Here is a 25,358-nt window from a genome sequence, read left to right as displayed (position 1 = left end):
GATCAAGCAAGGAAGGTAGAGAGTGGAAAGGTCATTCAGAATGTGATGTAGTCAACGCTATGTAAGCAGAATTATGTGGCTGTGTGTATGTGTGTGGCTGTGTGTGTGTGTGTGTGTGTGTGTGTGTGTGTGTGTGGCTGTGTGTGTGTGTGTGTGTATGTGTGCATGTGTGTGTGTGTTCTCCAAACACTCCCCTGCTGTTCTGAAGGGCCTCTTTCTGTTGGCACTGAAATCACTCCATACTATGTGTGTGTGTGGCTGTGTCATGCTGTTACTAGAAGCCAAAACTCACAAACTGAAACACCATGCTCCATTTGTTGTCATTCTCTCTCTCTCTCTCTCTCTCTCTCTCTCTCTCTCTCTCTCTCTGTCTCTCTCTCTCTCTCTCTCTCTCTCTCTCTCTGTCTCTCTCTCTCTCTGTCTCTCTCTCTCTCTCTCTCTCTCTCTGTCTCTCTCTCTCTCTCTCTCTCTCTCTCTCTGTGTAATAAATAGTTACAAGTCCAAACACATACACATCAATATTGGGCAAACTATCCTCCAAGTTGGCACCAAGTGTTCCATGACAACGTTCTGATTAGGATTTTTTGAATAATCTTTGGCCCATAGCTCTGTTAGGGAGGCTGGTTCCTCTCTAGGTTTCTTCCTTCTATGGAGTGTTTTAATGTCCTCTTGCACGTTAGGGTTTTAGTCTGGGTATCTGTATCAGCATAACTGATGAAAAAAAGGGCTTGATCAAATAAATGTGATTGATTGATTTGGTTGAGAGATGTGTTGTTTCTCTGATGGTTCTGTGATAGTTTTGTGATGGTTGATTTATGATCTAAGAACAATGCTCGTTGCGATGCTATAGCTGTGAAGGCATTTGTGATTTATCAACTGAAAGAAAATATGTCAACAACAATAAGTTATGTGATGATATCATCATGCCCTGAAGCCAGGATATGCATGTAATTAGTACCATTGGAGAGAAAACACTTTGAAGTTTGTAGAAATGTTAAAATAATGTAGGAGAATATAACACAATAGATATAGTAGGAGAAAATCCAAATAAAAACCAACCGGAAGAGACCGTGCTCTTACAATGGAAAGTATAGGACCATACTGAATTCTAGCTCCCAGGATGCAATTCCTATGGCTTCCACAGGGTGTCAGCAGTCAATGTTCAAGGTTTCAGGCTTGTAACTTCAAAAACGAATAAGAAACATCAGTTTTAGTACAGGGACGCAGGTTTGGAAATTAGTGTTTGCGCGTGCCATGAAGACAAGACGCACCTCCTAAAATCGGTTTCCTATTGAACATTCTTTCATAAGAAATATTATAGTTTGATTACATTTTAGGGTATCTGCGGAGTAAATAGAAATGTAACTTGACTTGTTGAAACAAGGTCTAGGGGTAGATTTTCAGACTCCTTTTTCTGCAAGTTGAACGAGTGGCTTACTCAAATCGATGGCGCCAACTAAACAGACTTTTTTAGATATAAAGAAGGATTTTATCTAACAAAACGACACTACATGTTATAGCTGGGACCCTTTGGATGAAAAATCAGAGAAAGATTTTCAAAAAGTGAGTGGGGTTCTTGCAGGAACATAACTGCCTAACTGGAACATTTGGAGGACAGCAGTTGCAGGAACATAACTGAAAAATGTAAAGATCTCAGTTTAAGGTAAGGTTTGTCCCTTGTTATGAGCCAAATTGATATTGTTTTATGATGATACCATCTATCTTTTCATATTTGTGCAAATCTTTCTAAAAACAGAAAATGGACACAATTCAATGGATATCAATCAACAAAGAGGTAAGAATATGTTGAAGGCTAGCTGTATTGGGTGCAGATGACTGAACTGTTCACATGTGTGTGTGTGTGTTTCTGCAGGTATTCAGACAAGGAGGTATACAAAGGTATGTCAATTAGTATTGGTATGTTATGCAGATCACGTGCCATCCTCCTCCCTTACCCCTTCATGAAATACCCCGTAGGCCTGTACATTATGGGCATGGTGTGTGCATGAAAACCATTATCAAAACTGTTTTTTAAATGTTTTTATTCACATTTACACCAAAAACCAAGGTATGATTACTGTCATGTGAAATTATCTGTAATTATCTATAATTAAAATTGTTGGGATTCACAGACTTCAACCTCCCTTCACCTCTGATGAATATAACAGGAAACCTGTTTGATCACGATGCACTGCAAAATCCTTCCAGCTATGGATCAACAAAAACACAATAACATCACCATGCCAGAGTATATACCCAACACAATAACATCAACATGCCAGATGATATATTACCCAACACAATAACATCAACATGCCAGATGATATACCCAACACAATAACATCAACATGCCAGAGGATATACCCAACACAATAACATCACCATGCCAGAGGATATATCCAACACAATAACATCACCATGCCAGAGGATATACCCAACACAATAACATCAACATGCCAGATGATATACCCAACACAATAACATCCCCATGCCAGATGATATATCCAACACAATAACATCAACATGCCAGAGGATATACTACCCAACACAATAACATCACCATGCCAGATGATATACTACCCAACACAATAACATCACCATGCCAGAGGATATACTACCTAACACAATAACATCAACATGCCAGATGATATATCCAACACAATAACATCACCATGCCAGAGGATATACTACCCAACACAATAACATCAACATGCCAGAGGATATACTACCCAACACAATAACATCACCATGCCAGATGATATACCCAACACAATAACATCACCATGCCAGATGATATATCCAACACAATAACATCACCATGCCAGATGATATACTACCCAACACAATAACATCACCATGCCAGAGGATATATTACCCAACACAATAACATCACCATGCCAGATGATATATCTAACACAATAACATCAACATGCCAGATGATATACTACCCAACACAATAACATCACCATGCCAGAGGATATACTACCCAACACAATAACATCACCATGCCAGATGATATACCCAACACAATAACATCACCATGCCAGATGATATATCCAACACAATAACATCACCATGCCAGATGATATACTACCCAACACAATAACATCACCATGCCAGAGGATATACTACCCAACACAATAACATCACCATGCCAGAGGATATACTACCCAACACAATAACATCACCATGCCAGATGATATATCCAACACAATAACATCACCATGCCAGATGATATACTACCCAACACAATAACATCACCATGCCAGATGATATACTACCCAACACAATAACATCAACATGCCAGATGATATACTACCCAACACAATATCATCACCATGCCAGATGTAATACTACCCAACACAATAACATCACCATGCCAGAAGGTATACCCAACACAATAACATCAACATGCCAGAGGATATATCCAACACAATAACATCACCATGCCAGATGATATATCCAACACAATAACATCACCATGCCAGATGATATACTACCCAACACAATAACATCAACATGCCAGATGATATACTACCCAACACAATATCATCACCATGCCAGATGATATACTACCCAACACAATAACATCACCATTCCAGAAGATATACCCAACACAATAACATCAACATGCCAGAGGATATATCCAACACAATAACATCACCATGCCAGATGATATATCCAACACAATAACATCACCATGCCAGATGATATACTACCCAACACAATAACATCACCATGCCAGATGATATACTACCCAACACAATAACATCAACATGCCAGATGATATACCCAACACAATAACATCACCATGCCAGATGATATACTACCCAACACAATAACATCACCATGCCAGAGGATATATCCAACACAATAACATCACCATGCCAGATGATATACCCAACACAATAACATCACCATGCCAGATGATATACTACCCAACATAATAACATCACCATGCCAGATGATATACTACCCAACACAATAACATCACCATGCCAGAGGATATACTACCCAACACAATAACATCACCATGCCAGATGATATATCTAACACAATAACATCAACATGCCAGATGATATACTACCCAACACAATAACATCACCATGCCAGAGGATATACTACCCAACACAATAACATCACCATGCCAGATGATATACCCAACACAATAACATCACCATGCCAGATGATATATCCAACACAATAACATCACCATGCCAGATGATATACTACCCAACACAATAACATCACCATGCCAGAGGATATACTACCCAACACAATAACATCACCATGCCAGACGATATACTACCCAACACAATAACATCACCATGCCAGATAATATATCCAACACAATAACATCACCATGCCAGATGATATACTACCCAACACAATAACATCACCATGCCAGAGGATATACTACCCAACACAATAACATCAACATGCCAGATGATATACTACCCAACACAATATCATCACCATGCCAGATGATATACTACCCAACACAATAACATCACCATGCCAGAAGATATACCCAACACAATAACATCAACATGCCAGAGGATATATCCAACACAATAATATCACCATGCCAGATGATATATCCAACACAATAACATCACCATGCCAGATGATATACTACCCAACACAATAACATCAACATGCCAGATGATATACTACCCAACACAATATCATCACCATGCCAGATGATATACTACCCAACACAATAACATCACCATGCCAGAAGATATACCCAACACAATAACATCAACATGCCAGAGGATATATCCAACACAATAACATCACCATGCCAGATGATATATCCAACACAATAACATCACCATGCCAGATGATATACTACCCAACACAATAACATCACCATGCCAGATGATATACTACCCAACACAATAACATCAACATGCCAGATGATATACGCAACACAATAACATCACCATGCCAGATGATATACTACCCAACACAATAACATCACCATGCCAGATGATATACTACCCAACATAATAACATCACCATGCCAGATGATATACTACCCAACACAATAACATCACCATGCCAGAGGATATATCCAACACAATAACATCACCATGCCAGAGGATATATCCAACACAATAACATCACCATGCCAGATGATATATCCAACACAATAACATCAACATGCCAGAGGATATACTACCCAACACAATAACATCACCATGCCAGAGGATATATCCAACACAATAACATCACCATGCCAGATGATATACCCAACACAATAACATCACCATGCCAGATGATATATCCAACACAATAACATCACCATGCCAGATGATATACTACCCAACACAATAACATCACCATGCCAGAGGGTATACTACCCAACACAATAACATCAACATGCCAGATGATATACTACCCAACACAATAACATCACCATGCCAGATGATATATCCAACACAATAACATCACCATGCCAGAGCATATACCCAACACAATAACATCACCATGCCAGATGATATACCCAACACAATAACATCACCATGCCAGAGGATATACTACCCAAGACAATAACATCACCATGCCAGATGATATACCCAACACAATAACAGCAACATGCCAGAGGATATATCCAACACAATAACATCAACATGCCAGAGGATATACTACCCAACACTATAACATCACCATGCCAGATGATATATCCAACACAATGACATCACCATGCCAGATGATATATCCAACACAATAACATCAACATGCCAGAGGATATACTACCCAACAATATAACATCACCATGCCAGAGGGTATACTACCCAACACAATAACATCAACATGCCAGATGATATACTACCCAACACAATAACATCACCATTCCAGAAGATATACCCAACACAATAACATCACCATGCCAGAGGATATACTACCCAACACAATAACATCACCATGCAGAGGATATATAATACCTAACACAATAACATCACCATGCCAGAGGATATACCCACCACAATAACATCACCATGCCAGATGATATATCCAACACAATAACATCAACATGCCAGATGATATACTACCCAAAACAATAACATCACCATGCCAGATGATATATCCAACACAATAACATCACCATGCCAGAGCATATACCCAACACAATAACATCACCATGCCAGATGATATACCCAACACAATAACATCACCATGCCAGAGGATATACTACCCAACACAATAACATCACCATGCCAGATGATATACCCAACACAATAACAGCAACATGCCAGAGGATATATCCAACACAATAACATCACCATGCCAGATGGTATATCCAACACAATAACATCAACATGCCAGAGGATATACTACCCAACACAATAACATCACCATGCCAGATGATATATCCAACACAATAACATCACCATGCCAGATGATATATCCAACACAATAACATCACCATGCCAGAGGATATATCCAACACAATAACATCACCATGCCAGATGATATACTACCCAACACAAGAACATCAACATGCCAGATGATATACCCAACACAATAACATCACCATGCCAGATGATATACCCAACACAATAACATCACCATGCCAGAGGATATACTACCCAACACAATAACATCACCATGCCAGAGGATATATCCAACACAATAACATCACCATGCCAGAGGATATACTACCCAACACAATAACATCAACATGCCAGAGGATATACTACCCAACACAATAACATCACCATGCCAGATGATATACTACCCAACACAATAACATCACCATGCCAGATGATATACTACCCAACACAATAACATCACCATGCCAGAGGATATACTACCCAACACAATAACATCAACATGCCAGAGGATATACCCAACACAATAACATCAACATGCCAGAGGATATACTACCCAACACAATAACATCACCATGCCAGATGATATATCCAACACAATAACATCACCATGCCAGAGGATATACTACCCAACACAATAACATCAACATGCCAGAGGATATACCCATTGGACTTATTTGGATTTTAAAACAAATCTGCTTTGCCACTAAAATCATAATAAACACTGAGAACTCTAAAATATTGTGTTATTGTTGTTATTGTTGTTATTGTTATGCATATTAATAATAGCCATAATAAAATGGGAGGGTGGGTTGTTAAAAAGGTTTATTCAAAATGTTCTTTGAAGAACCCTTTTAAAAATTCTTAGAGATGTTGACAACATCCGGTGAAATTGGAGGGTGTGCAATTCAAATTAATAATCGTAATTTTAATCATTTATGAACATACAAGTATCTTATATCATTTAAAAGCTTAAATTCTTGTTAATCTAACTGCATTGTCCGATTTCCAGTAGGCTTTACAGTGAAGCATACCATGCGATTGTCTGAGGACGGCACCCCACATCAACATATTATTCAACCAGCACAGGCTTCATAAAATCACAAATAGCGATTCAATAAATCACTTACTTTTGAAAATATTCCTCTGTTTGCAATCCCAAGGGTCCCAGCTACAACATGAATGGTCCTTTTTTTAGATAAAAGTCAGTGTAGTTGGCGCCATCGATTTTAGTAATCTACTCGTTCAACATGCAAACAAATTAATCCAAAGAGATACGGCTAAACTTTGTTAAAACAAGTCAAACTATTTTTCTATTTAATCCTCAGGAAACCTAAAATGTAATTAAACTATAATATTTCATACGGAAAGAAGTATTTTCAATAGAAAAGTGAAATTAGCAGGCACGCATCCTCTATCTCACGCGCGAACAAACTGATTTTCCACTGAGACTCTGTACCAAAACTCCAAATTCTTACTCGTTTTGGAAGAAACAAGCCTGAAACCTTGAACAAAGACTGTTGACATCTAGTGGAAGCCATAGGAATTGCAATCTGGGAGCTAGAATTGCATAGGACCCATAGCTTTCCATTATAAGAGCCTGGGATCTAAAAAGAAATAATCTGTTTGGTTTTTCTTTGTATTTTCTCCTACCATATCTATTGTGTTATAGTCTCATACATGATGTTAACATTTCTACAAACTTCAAAGTATCTTCCTTCCAATGGTTCCAATTATATCCATATCCTGGCTTCTGGGCCTGAGTAACAGGCAGTTTACTTTGGGCACGTCAGTCATGCGGAAATTCAGGAAACCAGACCTTAGCCCTAACAAGTTGTGGTTTATTAGTGTTGTGGTTTATTCCTATTTATTCCTATTTGGTTTATTAGTGTTGTGGTGTTGTCAGTCAGGCGGATATTCAGGAAAATAGACCCTAGCCCTAAGAAGAAAGGGTTTTTAGAGGAACTTATAGGGGTTCCCCCCACAGTTTCAATTTGAAGAACCCCTAAAGGATACTCCGGGAATATTTTATTTTTAGAGTGTGTGTGTGTGTGGGGGGGGGGGGGTTATACACCTACAATACATACAGTAGATTAAAAGGGAATGTCAGCTCACTGTTATACTCCTCTCTAACTTGATCTTTTAAATAAAGTTTTAGTGATTCACATTTCTAAGCTGTCTTACGAGCCAAACCCTTTTATCGTCAGTCTTGATTACTTCGCTATTGAATTGGGCTGGACCAACAACAACAAAAATATCCTTAATTGAGAGGACTGCCGATGTTTCTAAATAGGAAGTATACAGGCACGAAAAGCACATTTCTCTTGTTCCCATGCTCATATGGGCAGTGTGCGCAGCACAGCTAAATAGGCTGCATTTCCGTTGTTTGGTCTTAAATATCCCTTCCATCGCTGTCTGAAATTCAGCCAGATCACTAGTGATACAAGTCAGTAATAGACGTCCATCCATGTCTGAGGACGTCGGGAGATGACTTGGAAACCGGCTACTAGTGGCAACAGTGAGCTCTGTTACCTTCAACTAGGTTTGGGTTTTGCTAGGTCATTGTGGATGGGGATGACAGATGGGCGTAAAGCATCTGCCTCTGATTCCAAAGGTTGCAAGTTTGAATCAAGCGATAGAAATATGTTTTTGAGATTTTTTTGGTTTTAGGCCTATCCCAAACCTTAACTCTTACCTTAACCATTCAGAGTTAATGCCTAAATTTAACCCTAACCTTCAAAATGTGACGTTTGCAACAACTTCGAAATAAGACGTTTGAGAAACATGGATGAACGTCTAATTCTAACATGAGACTAAACTGTGTTGTGACCTAGTTGCTGAAATTCTAATTTTGGATCACAGTTTTTAAGGACACACCGACAATATTTCCACCTCCCATCTGAGCTCAAGGGAGCTGATATATAAGACAGGTAAATGACCAATTCTTGAGCAACAGTTTGAAAATAGCAGAGCGCTTGCTTTAACAAGTCAAAATTGCCAACAAACTAGCTCCTCCTTAACGCTAGCCGAAAAAAGAGCCCTGTATGTTGCTTACTGACACTAAGATGGTGTGGGAGGCTTGGTTATTAATTACGGCAGGTACTGACTCTCCAAAATGTATGTGTGTGTGTGTGTGTGTGTGTGTGTGTGTGTGTGTGTGTGTGTGTGTGTGTGTGTGTGTGTGTTGTGTGTGTGTGAATGCGCGTGTGTTCTCCAAACACTCCCCTGCTGTTCTGAAGGGCCTCTTTCTGTTGGCACTGAAATCACACCGTCCTACGCTCTTTCAAAGCAAATAAATGAGATGATTATAGACCTTACTGGTTCCTATTGTGCACAGCTAAAGGTCTAAAGAACTGCATCTCAGAAAACCCTGTCTCTCTGTGCTGGCATGCAGTATGTTTGGAGCTAACAATAGATGATAGACCCCCTACTGTTCAGCCTTTTAGTATTGTGCTGCAAACACTTCTTTCTAAGTCTCAATGGATTGGCGGGAGTCTGCCGTAGAGCTATATACATCAAGGCAATGCTGGTAGTAGTTCTTTGTGCAGATAGCTGAGATGACTCCGTTCCAAATGGAACCCTATTCCCTATATAGTGCACTACTTTAGACCAGAGCCCTATGGAACCCTATTCCCTATATAGTGCACTACTTTAGACCAGAGCCCGATGGAACCCTATTCCCTACACAGCGCACTACTTTTGACCAGAGCCCTGTATGTTTCCCAGGGAATAAGGTGCCATTTGGGACGTGTCGTCTGAGTGCTTGCTGCGGCCAAAAAGAGCAGTGTTCAACAGTCAATTGTACTTGACAAATCTAAAAACAAGCAGGCAGAGACAGAGACAGAGGCAGAGGCAGAGGCAGAGGCAGAGGCAGAGACAGAGGCAGAGACAGAGGCAGAGACAGAGGCAGAGACAGAGGCAGAGAGAGAGACAGAGGCAGAGAGAGAGAGAGAGAGAGACAGAGACAGATACAGAGACAGAGAGAGAGGCAGAGGCAGAGGCACACACACAGACGCAACGCGTACAGTACATTACTGAAACATATATGTGATTCACATGTACTGTACACACACACATGTGAACACGTACAGTACATTATACACACATAAACACACATAAACACACACACACTTTTACTAACTCAGATGTATGTTGAATGAGATTAGAGGTTAGAAAGGTTCATGTGATTTATTACAGAGTGTTACATTCACTGGGGGAGGTGAGACGGGGACACACACACACACACACACACACACACACACACACACACACACACACATTATGATGTCCAGTATGTTCACTTCAGCTGTTCTTGTCTAGTTGGTTGATCTGCTTAGTCAAGACCATTGATTTGGAGCCAGGAAGCTGCTTGCTATGTTGATACTGATTTAGAGATATGGACTATATATCTAACAGCTGGTTTAAAGACTGCTAGAGATATGGACTATATATCTAACAGCTGATTTAATAAAGACTGCTAGAGATATAGACTATATATCTAACAGCTGATTTAAAGACTGCTAGAGATATATACTATATATCTAATAGGTGATTTAAAGACTGCTAGAGATATAACTATATATCTAATAGGTGATTTAAAGACTGCTAGAGATATAGACCATATATCTAACAGCTGATTTAAAGACTGCTAGAGATATAGACTATATATCTAATAGGTGATTTAAAGACTGCTAGAGATATATACTATATATCTAATAGGTGGTGATATAGGCTACTGTCTGGTATTGTATGGTTCAGATGAGGTAGAGATTAGTGGATCTCCTCTCCTCTTCTCTGACTCATATTAAACACACAGCTGACCACAGATAAACCCAGTCTGTCTCACTGACGTCATAGTGGAGGCTCAACGTTGACGTTTAGGATTATCGAACGCTTGTGAATTGTTTTGAGCCTGTAGTGTGAGTGAGTGTTGGAAAGCCATGCATACTAAATAGTTACAAGTTAAATAGGAGTGAACAGAACATGAACTGTTGCACATGAGATAAAAACACTGCTAAACGTGAATGCATTGTACATTTCACTGGGTGGAAAAGGATCCATATCAGTGGAAGTCTTTTACATGACATGTGTTTGATATTCTACAGAATACAGACCATGTCCAATGTATATTTAGAGTTTTGTGGATCCTGACACTCTGAATCCAGATGTGTCTTTTAGACATATTTCATATTGGGATTACTCCGAATATCACACATGGACATTGCCTATGGGTCGGATATGGACTCATTCAATATCCTGAGATATGTCACGTCCTATTTTCTCTCTTCCTGTTGACAAATACTGACTGTATACATTGCATATCTGTGTTTTTTCTCAGCACATTTAAGGTATGACGCTATATTGATTCCAGATATGCTTCTCCTGGCTGAGGTCCATATCTGGATCTTGATATGCTATTTGATCAGTGGAGGCTCCTCAGAGGAGGAAAGGGAGGACCACCATTTCACCTTCAGTGAAATTCATGAGAAAAAAAATTATGGATAAAACTATATTAAATATATTCAGGTCATCAAATAATTGATTAAAACACACTGTTTTGTAATGAAGGGCTACATTAGCCTCAACAACACTCTGTAGGGTAGCACCATGGTGTAGCTGGAGGACAGCTAGCTTCCATCCTCCTCTGGGTACATTGACTTCAATACAAAACCTAGGAGGCTCATGGTTCTCACCCCCTTCCATAGACTTACACAGTAATTATGACAACTTCTAGAGGAAGTTATATTTTGTAGTATTTTTTTTTTTTACTTTCCCTTACTTAACTAGTGAATGTAGCTAGCTAGTTTAGCCTACTCAAACACCCGGCTCAAACAGAGAGGGATGCTATGTTAGCTAGCTGGCTATGGCTATCAAACACTGGGACCCTTCCAAGTCAAAGTAAGCTCTTGGTTGTATTAATTCATTGCCACCGGCGCCCGCCGGTGTAACTGTTAAACTCTTGCTTACTGTTAACTGTACTGCACGATTGTAGCGGGTTTACTAATGCGTTACTTCTATTGGCTATGTTGACTATAATATTACAGTAGCTTCCTAATATGGTGACAACGATGTAGGCTGTGTGTAGCGGTTAGTGGTTATGATATGAAGATTTGACTTGGAAAGGTTTTTTCGCCTGGTAACAGACAGCTAATGTGTTGTGCACTGAAGTCCACAAGTGAAGGGAAATGGTGAGAGAGGAGAAGAGCATGTAGATGCAAGAAGGAATTACAATGAGCAAAGTGCTGTTTGTATGTGGCTGCTATGAAAGTGAACTGTGTTTGTATGTGGCTGCTATGAAAGTGAACTGTGTTTGTATGTGGCTGCTATGAAAGTGAACTGTGTTTGTATGTGGCTGCTATGAAAGTGAACTGTGTTTGTATGTGGCTGTTATGGAAGTGAACTGTGTTTGTATGTGGCTGCTATGGAAGTGATCATGCTGTTTGTACGTGGCTGCTATGAAAGGGATCATGCTGTTTGTATGTGGCTGCTATGAAAGGGATCATGCTGTTTGTATGTGGCTGCTATGAAAGGGATCATGCTGTTTGTATGTGGCTGCTATGAAAGTGAACTGTGTTTGTATGTGGCTGCTATGGAAGTGATCCTGCTGTTTGTACGTGGCTGCTATGAAAGGGATCATGCTGTTTGTATGTGGCTGCTATGAAAGGGATCATGCTGTTTGTATGTGGCTGCTATGAAAGTGAACTGTGTTTGCGTGTGATCAGTGGTGGATTCATTCCACCGATTCTGTTGAAAAACCTTTCTTAAATTTAACGGAAGCAAACGTAATGAAATGGGAATAAAACACACCTGAATTTTGTCTAATTGACACTCTTGTTTGCAACTGTTGGACTAATGATTATACCCTAGATCAGCTAGATGCAGGCAAGAATGTGCAAGGTGGTATTGAATGTGTCACTGTCTGTCATCTTGATTACAAAACATATTTCTCTCGACCTGTGTGAACCTACGTTGTAAATTCATAGGCTAGGTTGTAGCAACCTCATGATGGGTATAGGGAAAATTATAGTATCATGTAGTGTCCTAAAACTATTGATGTTACATTGAACTGGGTGAACGGAATATGAATGACAGTCATCCAATATGCTGTACTAGAAACAAGGCCATGCTTATAAAACAAATCATTGTCCTCCCTAATATTTAATGGAACCGTTTCTGATGCTTACTTGAGTTTTGAGGACATGCTCAATAAGTTTACAAATATTACATCCGTATAATTCTTTCAGACACTAGCTATAATCCGTCTGGATAAAGGCGCTCGCAAACCACAATCTAAAAGCACTGTATGGTAGCTTTAACACGTTTGTTAACGTTTGTTTGCCAGCAGCCAGTAGGGCTAGCTATACAGTCCTGTGTGGCTCAGTTGGTAGAGGATGGTGTTTGCAACACCAGGGTTGTGGGTTCGATTCCCACGGGGGACCAGTATGAAAAATAATTAAAAAATTATTAAAATGTTGGGAAAATGTGGGGAAAACAACCTGTGGTTACCTAGGTTACCCCATTGACAAAAAATGTTACCCTTTTCAAACGCAGGGCTCTTCTCGCAGGCGCGATTTCCTTACATTGCCATCCGTTGGTCAGGATTTTTTGACCTGGTTACATGTACATTGAACAAAACAGCAGCTTTTCTGCATTTTTGTAATTTCTGTATAACAAAAAAATTTATGACAAAGTTGGCTGTTTTACAATGGGGATGCATGGGATGGAATGTTTGTTTTCCCCAATTTGTTGGCGTGGTGACAGCTAACGTTTTAAAATGTTTAGGCATATTTTGTACTACTGGTTACTATAAGCTATCTAACTAACTTAGCTAGCTAGCTAACTACCGACTTGGCTGGCTTGTTCCAGTTCATTTTCTCGTCAGGAATGAAGCCGATCTCTATAGCTACCTTGTGAAATAACTATATTTTCTTGCAATTTCGACACAATTTTGATTGGTGATTTTATACGTTGACAGTTTGGAGGGGGAATCACAGACCAACACTATCACCACATTGGATCTGTACTGTGAGGGACCGTTGACGATGACCCAATCGGCATCCACCGTCCGTAACAAACAGGGCAGGCATATATTTTTGCAAGATTGTCCTACGTTTGCATCTCTACAGAAAACAGGTGTTGTGATTGGAGCTCTGGATTTGCTATACTGCATTTATTTTTATTTTTTTAAACAGAAATAGCAGAGATGTTCTTTGGAAATAGCAACTTGGATTAAATTATGATGATGTCTGCCTTTCCGATGATGATGATGATGATGTCTGCCTTGTTAACTTATTGAGCATGTCCTCAAAACTTGCCTTACTACTGAATGTGATGTAAATGATGACTCATACGGTAGCAGGGATATTTCTGTGGTCCGCGTTGGATACATGTAGAAACTTTCCCACTGTGTAGAATATCCTAGCTCCGTAGATGAAGCTAAGGACATGCATGTCTACTCCATATAGCGAATAACATGTCAGATATCTGGAAATATATAGATAAAGATATCCCCTGATATTGAACCTTTTCGTCCAGTGGTTGTAATACCATTGCATTTTGCGTAAAACACTACAAGATGTTGCTACACAGAATCCTAGGATCAAAGTGTCAGATTTTTTAATTGACTGACTTTTGTTGTAATGGAAGACATTACATACAGTAGGAAGGTAGCCTTGTACTGGTCACTGATCTTTGGCTGTCTCTCTACAACTGTAGGTTCTGACCTTTGATTGGACGGCATACACCAGTTGTCATGGCTACAGCCCATAGACACTTATCTAATTAATTATTTGGTTTCAGATTGCTTCCTGATTTAATTGGTTGCTGCCCTTTTCTCTCTAGTCTGTTATTGGTTGCTCACGCACTCTCTCTCTCTCTCTTCTCTGTGATTGGCAGGTTGTGACCAGGGACCTGGTAGTTGTTGTTGCCGCTGTAGTCCATCGCTGAGGTTGTCTCAGTTTCGCCACGGTGTTGCATCGTTGCAATGGGGAAACAGAACAGCAAGCTGCGGCCAGAGATGCTTCAGGACCTGAGAGAGAACACCGAGTTCTCCGACCACGAACTACAGGAGTGGTACAAGGTCAGTAGACAGTATACACACACACACACACACGCACGCAAACTCACAGACACATACCCACACACACCGTAATCATAACTCTAACATAGTGGTAGAAGGTGACAGCAGACAGACAGAGAGACCTTATTCCTAATATAGTGGTAGAAGGTGACAGCGGACAGACAGAGAGACCTTATTCGCAACATAGTGGTAGAAGATGACAGCAGACAGACAGAGAGACCTTATTCCTAATATAGTGGTAGAAGATGACAGCAGACAGACAGAGAGACCTTATTCCTAATATAGTGGTAGAAGGTGACAGCAGACAGACAGAGAGACCTTATTCCTAATATAGTGGTAGAAGGTGACAGCAGACAGACAGAGAGACCTTATTCCTAACATAGTGGTAGAAGGTGACAGCAGACAGACAGAGAGACCTTATTCCCAACATAGTGGTAGAAGGTGACAGCGGACAGACAGAGAGACCTTATTCCTAAGGTGTTCATCATATTACTCTATTGCCCATTAAGCCTTTTCAGACCAGGGAAACCACTACTAGTAAGAAACATACTGGAATAACCAGGGAAATCCTTACTGATAGGATACATCCTGGAATAACCAGGGAAATCCTTACTGATAGGATACATACTGGATTAACCAGGGAAACCACTACTGATAGGATACATCCTGGAATAACCAGGGAAATCCTTACTGATAGGATACATACTGGATTAACCAGGGAAACCACTACTGATAGGATACATCCTGGAATAACCAGGGAAATCCTTACTGATAGGATACATACTGGATTAACCAGGGAAACCACTACTAATAAGAAACATACTGGATTAGCCAGGGAAACCACTACTGATAAGAAACATACTGGAATAACCAGGGAAACCACTACTGATAGGATACATCCTGGAATAACCAGGGAAATCCTTACTGATAGGATACATCCTGGAATAACCAGGGAAATCCTTACTGATAGGATACATCCTGGAATAACCAGGGAAACCACTACTGATAAGAAACATACTGGAATAACCAGGGAAACCACTACTGATAGGATACATCCTGGAATAACCAGGGAAATCCTTACTGATAGGATACATCCTGGAATAACCAGGGAAACCACTACTGATAGGATACATCCTGGAATAATCAGCTCTTTAAATGGCATCTTGTGTCTACAGTATAAAATATTTTAACCTCTCTCCCTCAATATCCTATGACAGATAAATCAGGACTATGTAAATCTAAATCCCTCTAGAATGGACGGAGGTGTGCAACCAGAGGAAAAATAACTCTAAGACCACCTTTACTCCGCACACAGAGACATATACAAAGCTCTCCCTCGCCCTCCATTTGGCAAATATTACCATAATTCTATCCTCCTGGTTCCTGCTTACAAGCAAAAACTAAAGCAGGAAGTACCAGTGACCTTCTCAACACGGAAGTGGTCAGATTACGCGGATGCTATGTTACAGGACTTTTTTGCTGGCACAGACTGGAATATGTTCCGGGACTCATTCAATGGCATTGAGGAGTACACCACCTCAGTCATCGGCTTCATCAATAAGTGCATCGATGATGTCATCCCCACGGTGACTGTACATACATATCTCAACCAGAAGCCATGGATTACAGGCAACATCCACATTGAGCTAATGGCTAGAGCTGCCGCTTTCAAGGCGCGGGAGACTAATCCGGATGCTTATAAGAAATCCCGCTGTGCCCTCAGACGAACCATCAAACAAGCAAAGCGTCAATGCAGGATTAAGATTGAATCCTACTACACCGGCTCTTTACGCTCGTCGGATGTGGCAGGGCTCGAAAACTATTACGGACTACAAAGGAAAACCCAGTCGCGAGCTGCCCAGTGATGCGAGCCTACCAGACGAGCTAAATGCCTGAAGCATGAAGCATGCACGAGAGCACCAGCTGTTCTGGATGACTGTGTGATAACGCTCTCGGTAGCCGATGTGAGAAGAACCTTTAAACAGGTCAAAAATCCAGATGGATTACCAGGAGGTGTACTCAAAGCATGCGCGGACCAAACTCTCCCTGACTGAGTCTGTAATACCTACATGTTTCAAGCAGACCACCATAGTCCCTGTGCCCAAGGAAGCAAAGATAACCTGCCTAAATGATTACCGCCCCGTAGCACTCACGGCGGTAGCCATGAAGTGCTTTGAAAGGCTGGTCATGGCTCACATCAACAGCATCCTCCCGGATACACTAGACCCACTCCAATTTACATACCGCCCCAACAGATCCACAGATGACACAATCTCAATCGCACTCCACACTGCCCTTTCCCACCCGGACAGGAACACCTATATGAAAATGCTGGTCATTGACTACAGCTCAGCGTTCAATACCATAGTGCCCACGAAGCTCATCACTAAGCTAAGGACCCTGGGGATAAACACCTCCCTCAGCAACTGGATCCTGGACTTCCTGACGGGCCGCCCCAGGTGGTAAGGGTAGGCAACAACACATCTGCCACGCTGATCCTCAACAGTGGGGCACCTCAGGGGTGTGTACTTAGTCCCCTCCTGTACTCTCTGTTCACACATGACTGCGTGGCCAAACACGACTCCAACACCATCATTAAATTTGCTGACGACGCAACAGTTGTAGGCCTGATCACTGACAACGATGAGACAGCCTATAGGGAGGAGGTCAGAGACCTGGCCGTGTGGTGCCAGGACAACAACCTCTCCCTCAATGTGAGCAAGACAAAGGAGCTGATCGTGGACTACAGGAAAAGACGGGCCGAGTAGGCCCCCATTAACATCAACGGGGCTGTAGTGGAGCGGGTCAAGAGTTTCAAGTTCCTTGGTGTCCACATCACCAACAAACTATCATAGTCCAAACACACCAAGACTGTTGTGAAGAGGGTACGACAAAACCTTTTCCCCCTTAGGAGACTGAAGATTTGGCATGGTTCCCCAGATCCTCAAAAAAGTTTTACAGCTACACCATAGAGAGCATCCTGACCGGTTGCATCACCGCCTGGTATGGTAACTGCTTAGGACTATTATGGCTAATCCTTATTGTGGCTAGCTTCACACAGGTTCTGTCTATCGGAGATTAAATTATCCCTATGCTAGTAGCAGTTAAGCAAACTCAAACTAACATTGAACAACAACCTAGTGTGTGAACAAAACAATTTAAATAGCCAGGAAACAGAAGGACAAAGTCACACTTTAGTAGGCTTTTGGGTAAATTAGACCAACTTCTATGCCTGTACTCTTCTAAAAATGAATATTTTAGCACTTCACTCACAGTGCGCACAGTGCCCCAGGCAAATGCCATCACTTTGTCACTGTCACTGGTTGGCTACCACCCGGTTACTCAACCCTGCACCTCAGAGGCTGATGGCCTTAATGTAAATAGACATGGGATCAGTGGTCACTTTATAGCTCGTCCTAATAATATTATAATTCTTAATTCCATTATTTATCCAAATGCCTTAACTACAGTGCCTTCAGAAAGTATTCATACCTCTTGACTTATTTCACACTTTGTTTTACAGCCTGAATTCAAAATGGATAAAAAAAATTAAAAATCTCACCCATCTCCACACAATACCCCATATTGACCAAGTGAACGTTTATTTCAAATGAAATATAGAAATGATTGTGGTGTAACTACAATGTTGTTGATCCATCCTCAGTGTTCTCCTATCTTAGCCATTAAATGCAGTTTCCTTCCTCTCTGGCAACTGAGTTAGGAAGGACGCCTGTATCTTTGTATTGACTGGGTGTATTGATACACCATCCAAAGTGTAATTCATAACTTCACCGTGCTCAAAGGGATATTCAATGTCTATTTTTTGTTTGTTTTTTTACCCATCTACCAATAGGTGCCCTTCTTTGCGAGGCATTGGAAAACCTCTTTGTGGTTAAATCTGTGTTTGAAATTCACTGCTTGACTGAGGGACGTAACAGATGATTGTATGTGTGGGCTACAGAGCTGAGGTAGTCATTCGAAAATCCTGTTACACACTATTATTTCACACAGAGTGTGACGTATTATGTGACTTGTTAAGCACATTTTTACTCCTGAGCGTATTTAAGCTTTCCGTAACAAAGGAGTTGGTGTTTATTGATTCAAGACATTTCAGCTTTTCATTTTTAATTATGTAATTCCACTTTGACATTATGGGGTATTGTGTGTAGGCCAGTGACACAAAATCTCAATATAATTAATCTGAAATCTGAAAGCAGAATCTGAAATTCATAATCCATGTTAAATTCAGGCTGTAACACAACAAAATGTGGAAAAAAGTCAAAGGGTATAAATACTTTCTGAAGCACTGTAGATTTAATGGTGAGAAGCTAAGGTGGCTAATGCTACTTCCTGATGTTGCCCTTCAGCCAGGGGTAAACAACAGACTGCTGCAACCTGATTGGCTGATACTCAACATCCGGGTCTAGCAGTCCTAGTCATCAACCACTTTAGCATGGTGGTGGAAAATTGTGTTTAATAAAGAAAATACGCATATTTTGCGAGTTTTTTCCCAGCTTCTCGCCATTAAATCTAGTTAAGGAGGAAATTAACGACTTTGCAGCCTGAATGGAGGATGTTTTAGGTACGAACCAGTCCACGGGGATATGAGTTTATTGCCGGCCTTTGGGCTAGCACTGTTTCTGCGTGCGAGGTGGGATATATGGGACTCTATATGTAGTTCTTTGCTTAGAAATAGGAAATCATTCTTATTTCTATGGCTCTTTGTGTGATTAGCTACCAGCTATGAAGCAAAACAGTGTAAATACTTAATAGCTATGGCAGTAAATTGTTTTGCTATATATAACAACTCGCACATGTTCTCATTCTTTATATTTTCAGTTATCACGTCCATTTTTTTTGGGGGGGGGGCACATATGTGAGTAAAATGGTGGCACTGTAGAGCCCTGAAATTCACTGAAAGAGAAGATGAAGGAGCGTCTTGCTCTCCCCCCTCCTCTGTGTAAAGAAATATGACTGCAACCAATCACACTGCCAACAGGTACCGGGAGGCGGGACAGACAGCAGACTATCATACCAGCAGTGTTTCCATGTCATCGGTTGCTTTGTGACTGACAGGTGCCTGTCCTATCAGTAGATCGCTAGAAGATGCATATGGTTCATTCTAGTGGGAGGGAGCTCGGCAGACTTTTTTGTGACTAGCGAATTGAAAAGTAGCCTCGTTAATCTAAGGAAGAAGGCTAAAAATGAGTCTGTAGTCGTCTGTTTAGGCAACAGCCAGCGATAGTGGAAAACACTGCCCTAACCCCTAACCCCTTACCCCTTACACCCTAACCCCTAACCCCTTCCCCTAACCCCTAACCCCTAAACCCTAACCCCTAAACCCTAACCCCTAACCCCTAAACCCTAACCCCTTCCCCTAACCCCTTACCCCTAAACCCTTACCCCTTACCCCTAACCCTAACCCCTTACCGCTAACCCCTAACCATTTAGCCCTAACCCCTAACCCCTTACACCCTAACCCCTAACCCCTTACCCCTAACCCCTAAACCCTAACCCCTAACCCCTAAACCCTAACCCCTAACCCCTTACCCCTAACCCCTAAACCCTAACCCCTAACCCCTTACACCCTAACCCCTAACCCCTTACCCCTAACCCCTAAACCCTAACCCCTAACCCCTTACCGCTAACCCCTAACCATTTAGCCCTAACCCCTAACCCTTTACCCCTAACCCCTAAACCCTTACCCCTAACCCCTTACCCCTTACCCCTAACCCCTTACCCCTTACCCCTTACCCCTAACCCCTAAACCCTTACCCCTAACCCCTAAACCCTTACCCCTTACCCCTAACCCCTAACCCCTAACCCTTTACCCCTAACCCCTAACCCCTTACCCCTAACCCCTTACCCCTAACCCCTAACCCCTAAACACTTACCCCTAACCATTTAGCCCTAACCCCTAACCCCTAACCCCTAACCCCTAACCCCTAACCCCTTACCCCTAACCCCTTACCCCTTACCCCTAACCCCTTACCCCTAACCCCTTACCCCTAACCATTTAGCCCTAACCCCTTACCCCTAACCCCTAACCCCTAAACACTTACCCCTAACCATTTAGCCCTTACCCCTAACCCCTTACCCCTAACCCCTTACCCCTAACCATTTAGCCCTTACCCCTTACCCCTAACCCCTAACCCCTTACCCCTAACCCCTTACCCCTAACCCCTTACCCCTAACCCCTTACCCCTAACCCCTTACCCCTAACCCCTTACCCCTAACCCCTAACCCCTAAACACTTACCCCTAACCATTTAGCCCTTACCCCTAACCCCTAACCCCTAAACACTTACCCCTAACCATTTAGCCCTAACCCCTTACCCCTTACCCCTAACCCCTTACCCCTAACCCCTTACCCCTAACCATTTAGCCCTAACCCCTTACCCCTAACCCCTAACCCCTAAACACTTACCCCTAACCATTTAGCCCTTACCCCTAACCCCTAACCCCTAAACACTTACCCCTAACCATTTAGCCCTAACCCCTAACCCCTAAACCCTAACCCCTTCCCCTAACCCCTTACCCCTAAACCCTTACCCCTTACCCCTAACCCTAACCCCTTACCGCTAACCCCTAACCATTTAGCCCTAACCCCTAACCCCTTACACCCTAACCCCTAACCCCTTACCCCTAACCCCTAAACCCTAACCCCTAACCCCTAAACCCTAACCCCTAACCCCTTACCCCTAACCCCTAAACCCTAACCCCTAACCCCTAACCCCTTACCGCTAACCCCTAACCATTTAGCCCTAACCCCTAACCCTTACCCCTAAACCCTTACCCCTAACCCCTTACCCCTTACCCCTAACCCCTTACCCCTTACCCCTTACCCCTAACCCCTAAACCCTTACCCCTAACCCCTAAAACCCTTACCCCTTACCCCTAACCCCTAACCCTTTACCCCTAACCCCTAACCCCTTACCCCTAACCCCTTACCCCTAACCCCTAACCCCTAAACACTTACCCCTAACCATTTAGCCCTAACCCCTAACCCCTAACCCCTAACCCCTAACCCCTTACCCCTAACCCCTTACCCCTTACCCCTAACCCCTTACCCCTAACCCCTTACCCCTAACCATTTAGCCCTAACCCCTTACCCCTAACCCCTAACCCCTAAACACTTACCCCTAACCATTTAGCCCTAACCCCTTACCCCTTACCCCTAACCCCTTACCCCTAACCCCTTACCCCTAACCATTTAGCCCTTACCCTTACCCCTTACCCCTAACCCCTAACCCCTAACCCCTAACCCCTAACCCCTAACCCCTTACCCCTAACCCCTTACCCCTAACCCTTACCCCTAACCCCTTACCCCTTACCCCTAACCCCTTACCCCTAACCCCTAACCCCTTACCCCTAACCCCTAACCCCTAACCCCTAACCCCTTACCCCTAACCCCTTACCCCTTACCCCTAACCCCTAACCCCTAAACCCTTACCCCTAACCCCTAACCCCTTACCCCTAACCCCTTAACCCCTAACCCCTTACCCCTAACCCCTTACCCCTAACCCCTAACCCCTTACCCCTTACCCCTAACCCCTAACCCCTAACCCCTTACCCCTAACCCCTAACCCCTAACCCCTAACCCCTTACCCCTTACCCCTAACCCCTAACCCCTACCCCTAACCCCTAACCCCTAACCCCTTACCCCTAACCCCTAACCCCTAACCCCTAACCCTACCCCTACCCCTAACCCCTAACCCCTACCCCTAACCCCTAACCCCTAACCCCTACCCCTAACCCCTAACCCCTAACCCCTAACCCCTAACCCCTAACCCCTAACCCCTAACCCCTAACCCCTAACCCCTTACCCCTAACCCCTAACCCCTAACCCCTTACCCCTAACCCCTAACCCCTAACCCCTAACCCCTAACCCCTAACCCCTAACCCTAACCCTAACCCCTTACCCCTAACCCCTAACCCCTTACCCCTAACCCCTAACCCCTAACCCCTTACCCCTAACCCCTAACCCCTAACCCCTAACCCCTAACCCCATACCCCTTACCCCTAACCCCTAACCCCTAACCCCTAACCCCTAACCCCTTACCCCTAACCCCTAACCCCTAACCCCTAACCCCTAACCCCTAACCCCTAACCCCTTACCCCTAACCCCTAACCCCATACCCCTAACCCCTTACCCCTAACCCCTAACCCCTAACCCCTTACCCCTAACCCCTAAACCCTAACCCCTTACCACTAACCCCTTACCCCTAACCCCTAACCCCTAACCCCTAACCCCTAACCCCTAACCCCTAACCCCTAACCCCTAACCCCTAACCCCTAACCCCTAACCCCTAACCCCTAACCCCTTACCCCTAACCCCTAACCCCATACCCCTAACCCCTTACCCCTAACCCCTAACCCCTAACCCCTTACCCCTAACCCCTAACCCCTAACCCCTAACCCCTAACCCCTAACCCCTAACCCCTAACCCCTAACCCCTAACCCCTAACCCCTAACCCCCCTTACCTCATGGCTCACATCAACACCATCATCCTAGAAACCCTGGACCCATTTCAATTCGTATACCGCCCGAAACAGATCCACAGAGGATGCAATCTGTATTGCACTCCACACTGCCTTCACCCACCTGGACAAAAGGAACACCTATGTGAGAATGCTGTTCATTGACTACAGCTCAGTGTTCAACACCATAGTGCCCTCAAAGCTCATCACTAAGCAAAGGACCCTGGGACTAAACACCTCCCTCTGCAACTGAATCCTGGACTTCCTGACGGGACTCTCCCAGGTGGTAAGGGTAGGCAACAACACATCTGCCACGCCGACCATCAACACGGTGGCCCCTCAGGGGCGTGTGCTTAGTCCCCTCCTGTACTCCCTGTTCACCAACAACTGCGTGGCCAAACACGACTCCAACACCCTCATTAAGTTTGCTGACGACACCAAGTTGCTAGGCCTGATCACCGTCGATGATGAGGCAGCCTATAAGGAGGACGTCGGAGACATGGCCGTGTGATGCCAGGACAACAACCTCTCCCTCAACGTCAGCAAGACAAAGGAGCTGATTGTGGACTACAGGAAATTGGAGGGGCGAGCGTTCACATCAACGGGGCTGTAGTGGATTTGGGTCGAGAGCTTCAAGTTCCTCGGTGTTCACATCACTACGGAATTAACATGCTCCACACACACCAACACGGTCGTGAAGAGGGCATGTCAGCGACTCTTCCCCTTCAGGAGGCTGAAAGAATTGGCCATGGGGCCCTCAGATCCTCAAAAAGGTATACAGCTGCGCCATTGAGAGCAGCTTGACTGGCTGCGTCACCACTTGGTACGGCAACTGCAAGGCACCCGACCGCAAGGCGCTACAGAGGGCGATGATACGGCCCAGTACATCACTGTGGCCGAGCTCCATGCCATCCAGGGCCTCTACACCAGGCGGTGTCAGAGGAAGGCCCCCCAAAAAAGTGTCAAAGACTCCAGGCACCCAAGTCATAGACTGTTCTCTTTGCATCCGAATGGCAAGCGGTACCAGTGCACCAAGTCTAATAACAACAGGACCCTGAACAGATTTTACTCCCAAGCCATAAGACTACTAAACTGCTACATAGCTAATCAAATGGCTACCTGGACTAGCTGCATTGACCCTTTTTTACATTTTAGTCATTTTGCAGACACTCTTATCCAGAGCAACTTACATTGCATACATTTTTTTTTCTTCCATACTGGTCCCCCATGGGAATCAAACCCACAACCCTGGCGTTGCAAACACCATGCTCTACCAACTGAACAACACTGCACTAACTCTCTTGCGTGGACTCTATACACAAACACTGGACTCTACCCAACACACTGACACATACTTACACTGACATCCCAACACATGCATACTGACGCCATACATCAACACACACACTTATACACACATTCACACACCAAATACGCTGCTGTTACTGTCTATTATCT

The 25,358-nt window shown here is 43.1% G+C and overlaps 1 protein-coding gene across 1 annotated transcript in view; it reads left to right on the top strand.

Annotated features, from left to right (window-relative positions):
- LOC115174143 (hippocalcin-like protein 1) overlaps positions 1-25,358 on the top strand; it is a 66,310-nt gene that overhangs the window by 28,083 nt on the left and 12,869 nt on the right. Inside the window, exon 2 of the mRNA XM_029732839.1 lies at positions 15,237-15,420. Within this exon, the coding sequence (XP_029588699.1) occupies positions 15,325-15,420 (96 nt within the window). The 5' untranslated portion in view covers positions 15,237-15,324. The remainder of the gene's footprint in view (positions 1-15,236; positions 15,421-25,358) is intronic.

The sequence above is a fragment of the Salmo trutta genome, chromosome 34 (genome assembly GCF_901001165.1).
Source record: "Salmo trutta chromosome 34, fSalTru1.1, whole genome shotgun sequence".
NCBI classification, from domain to species: Eukaryota; Metazoa; Chordata; class Actinopteri; order Salmoniformes; family Salmonidae; genus Salmo; species Salmo trutta.
The sequence above is the reverse complement of the archived record's forward strand: the minus strand, read 5'-3'. Positions and strand labels throughout refer to the sequence as shown.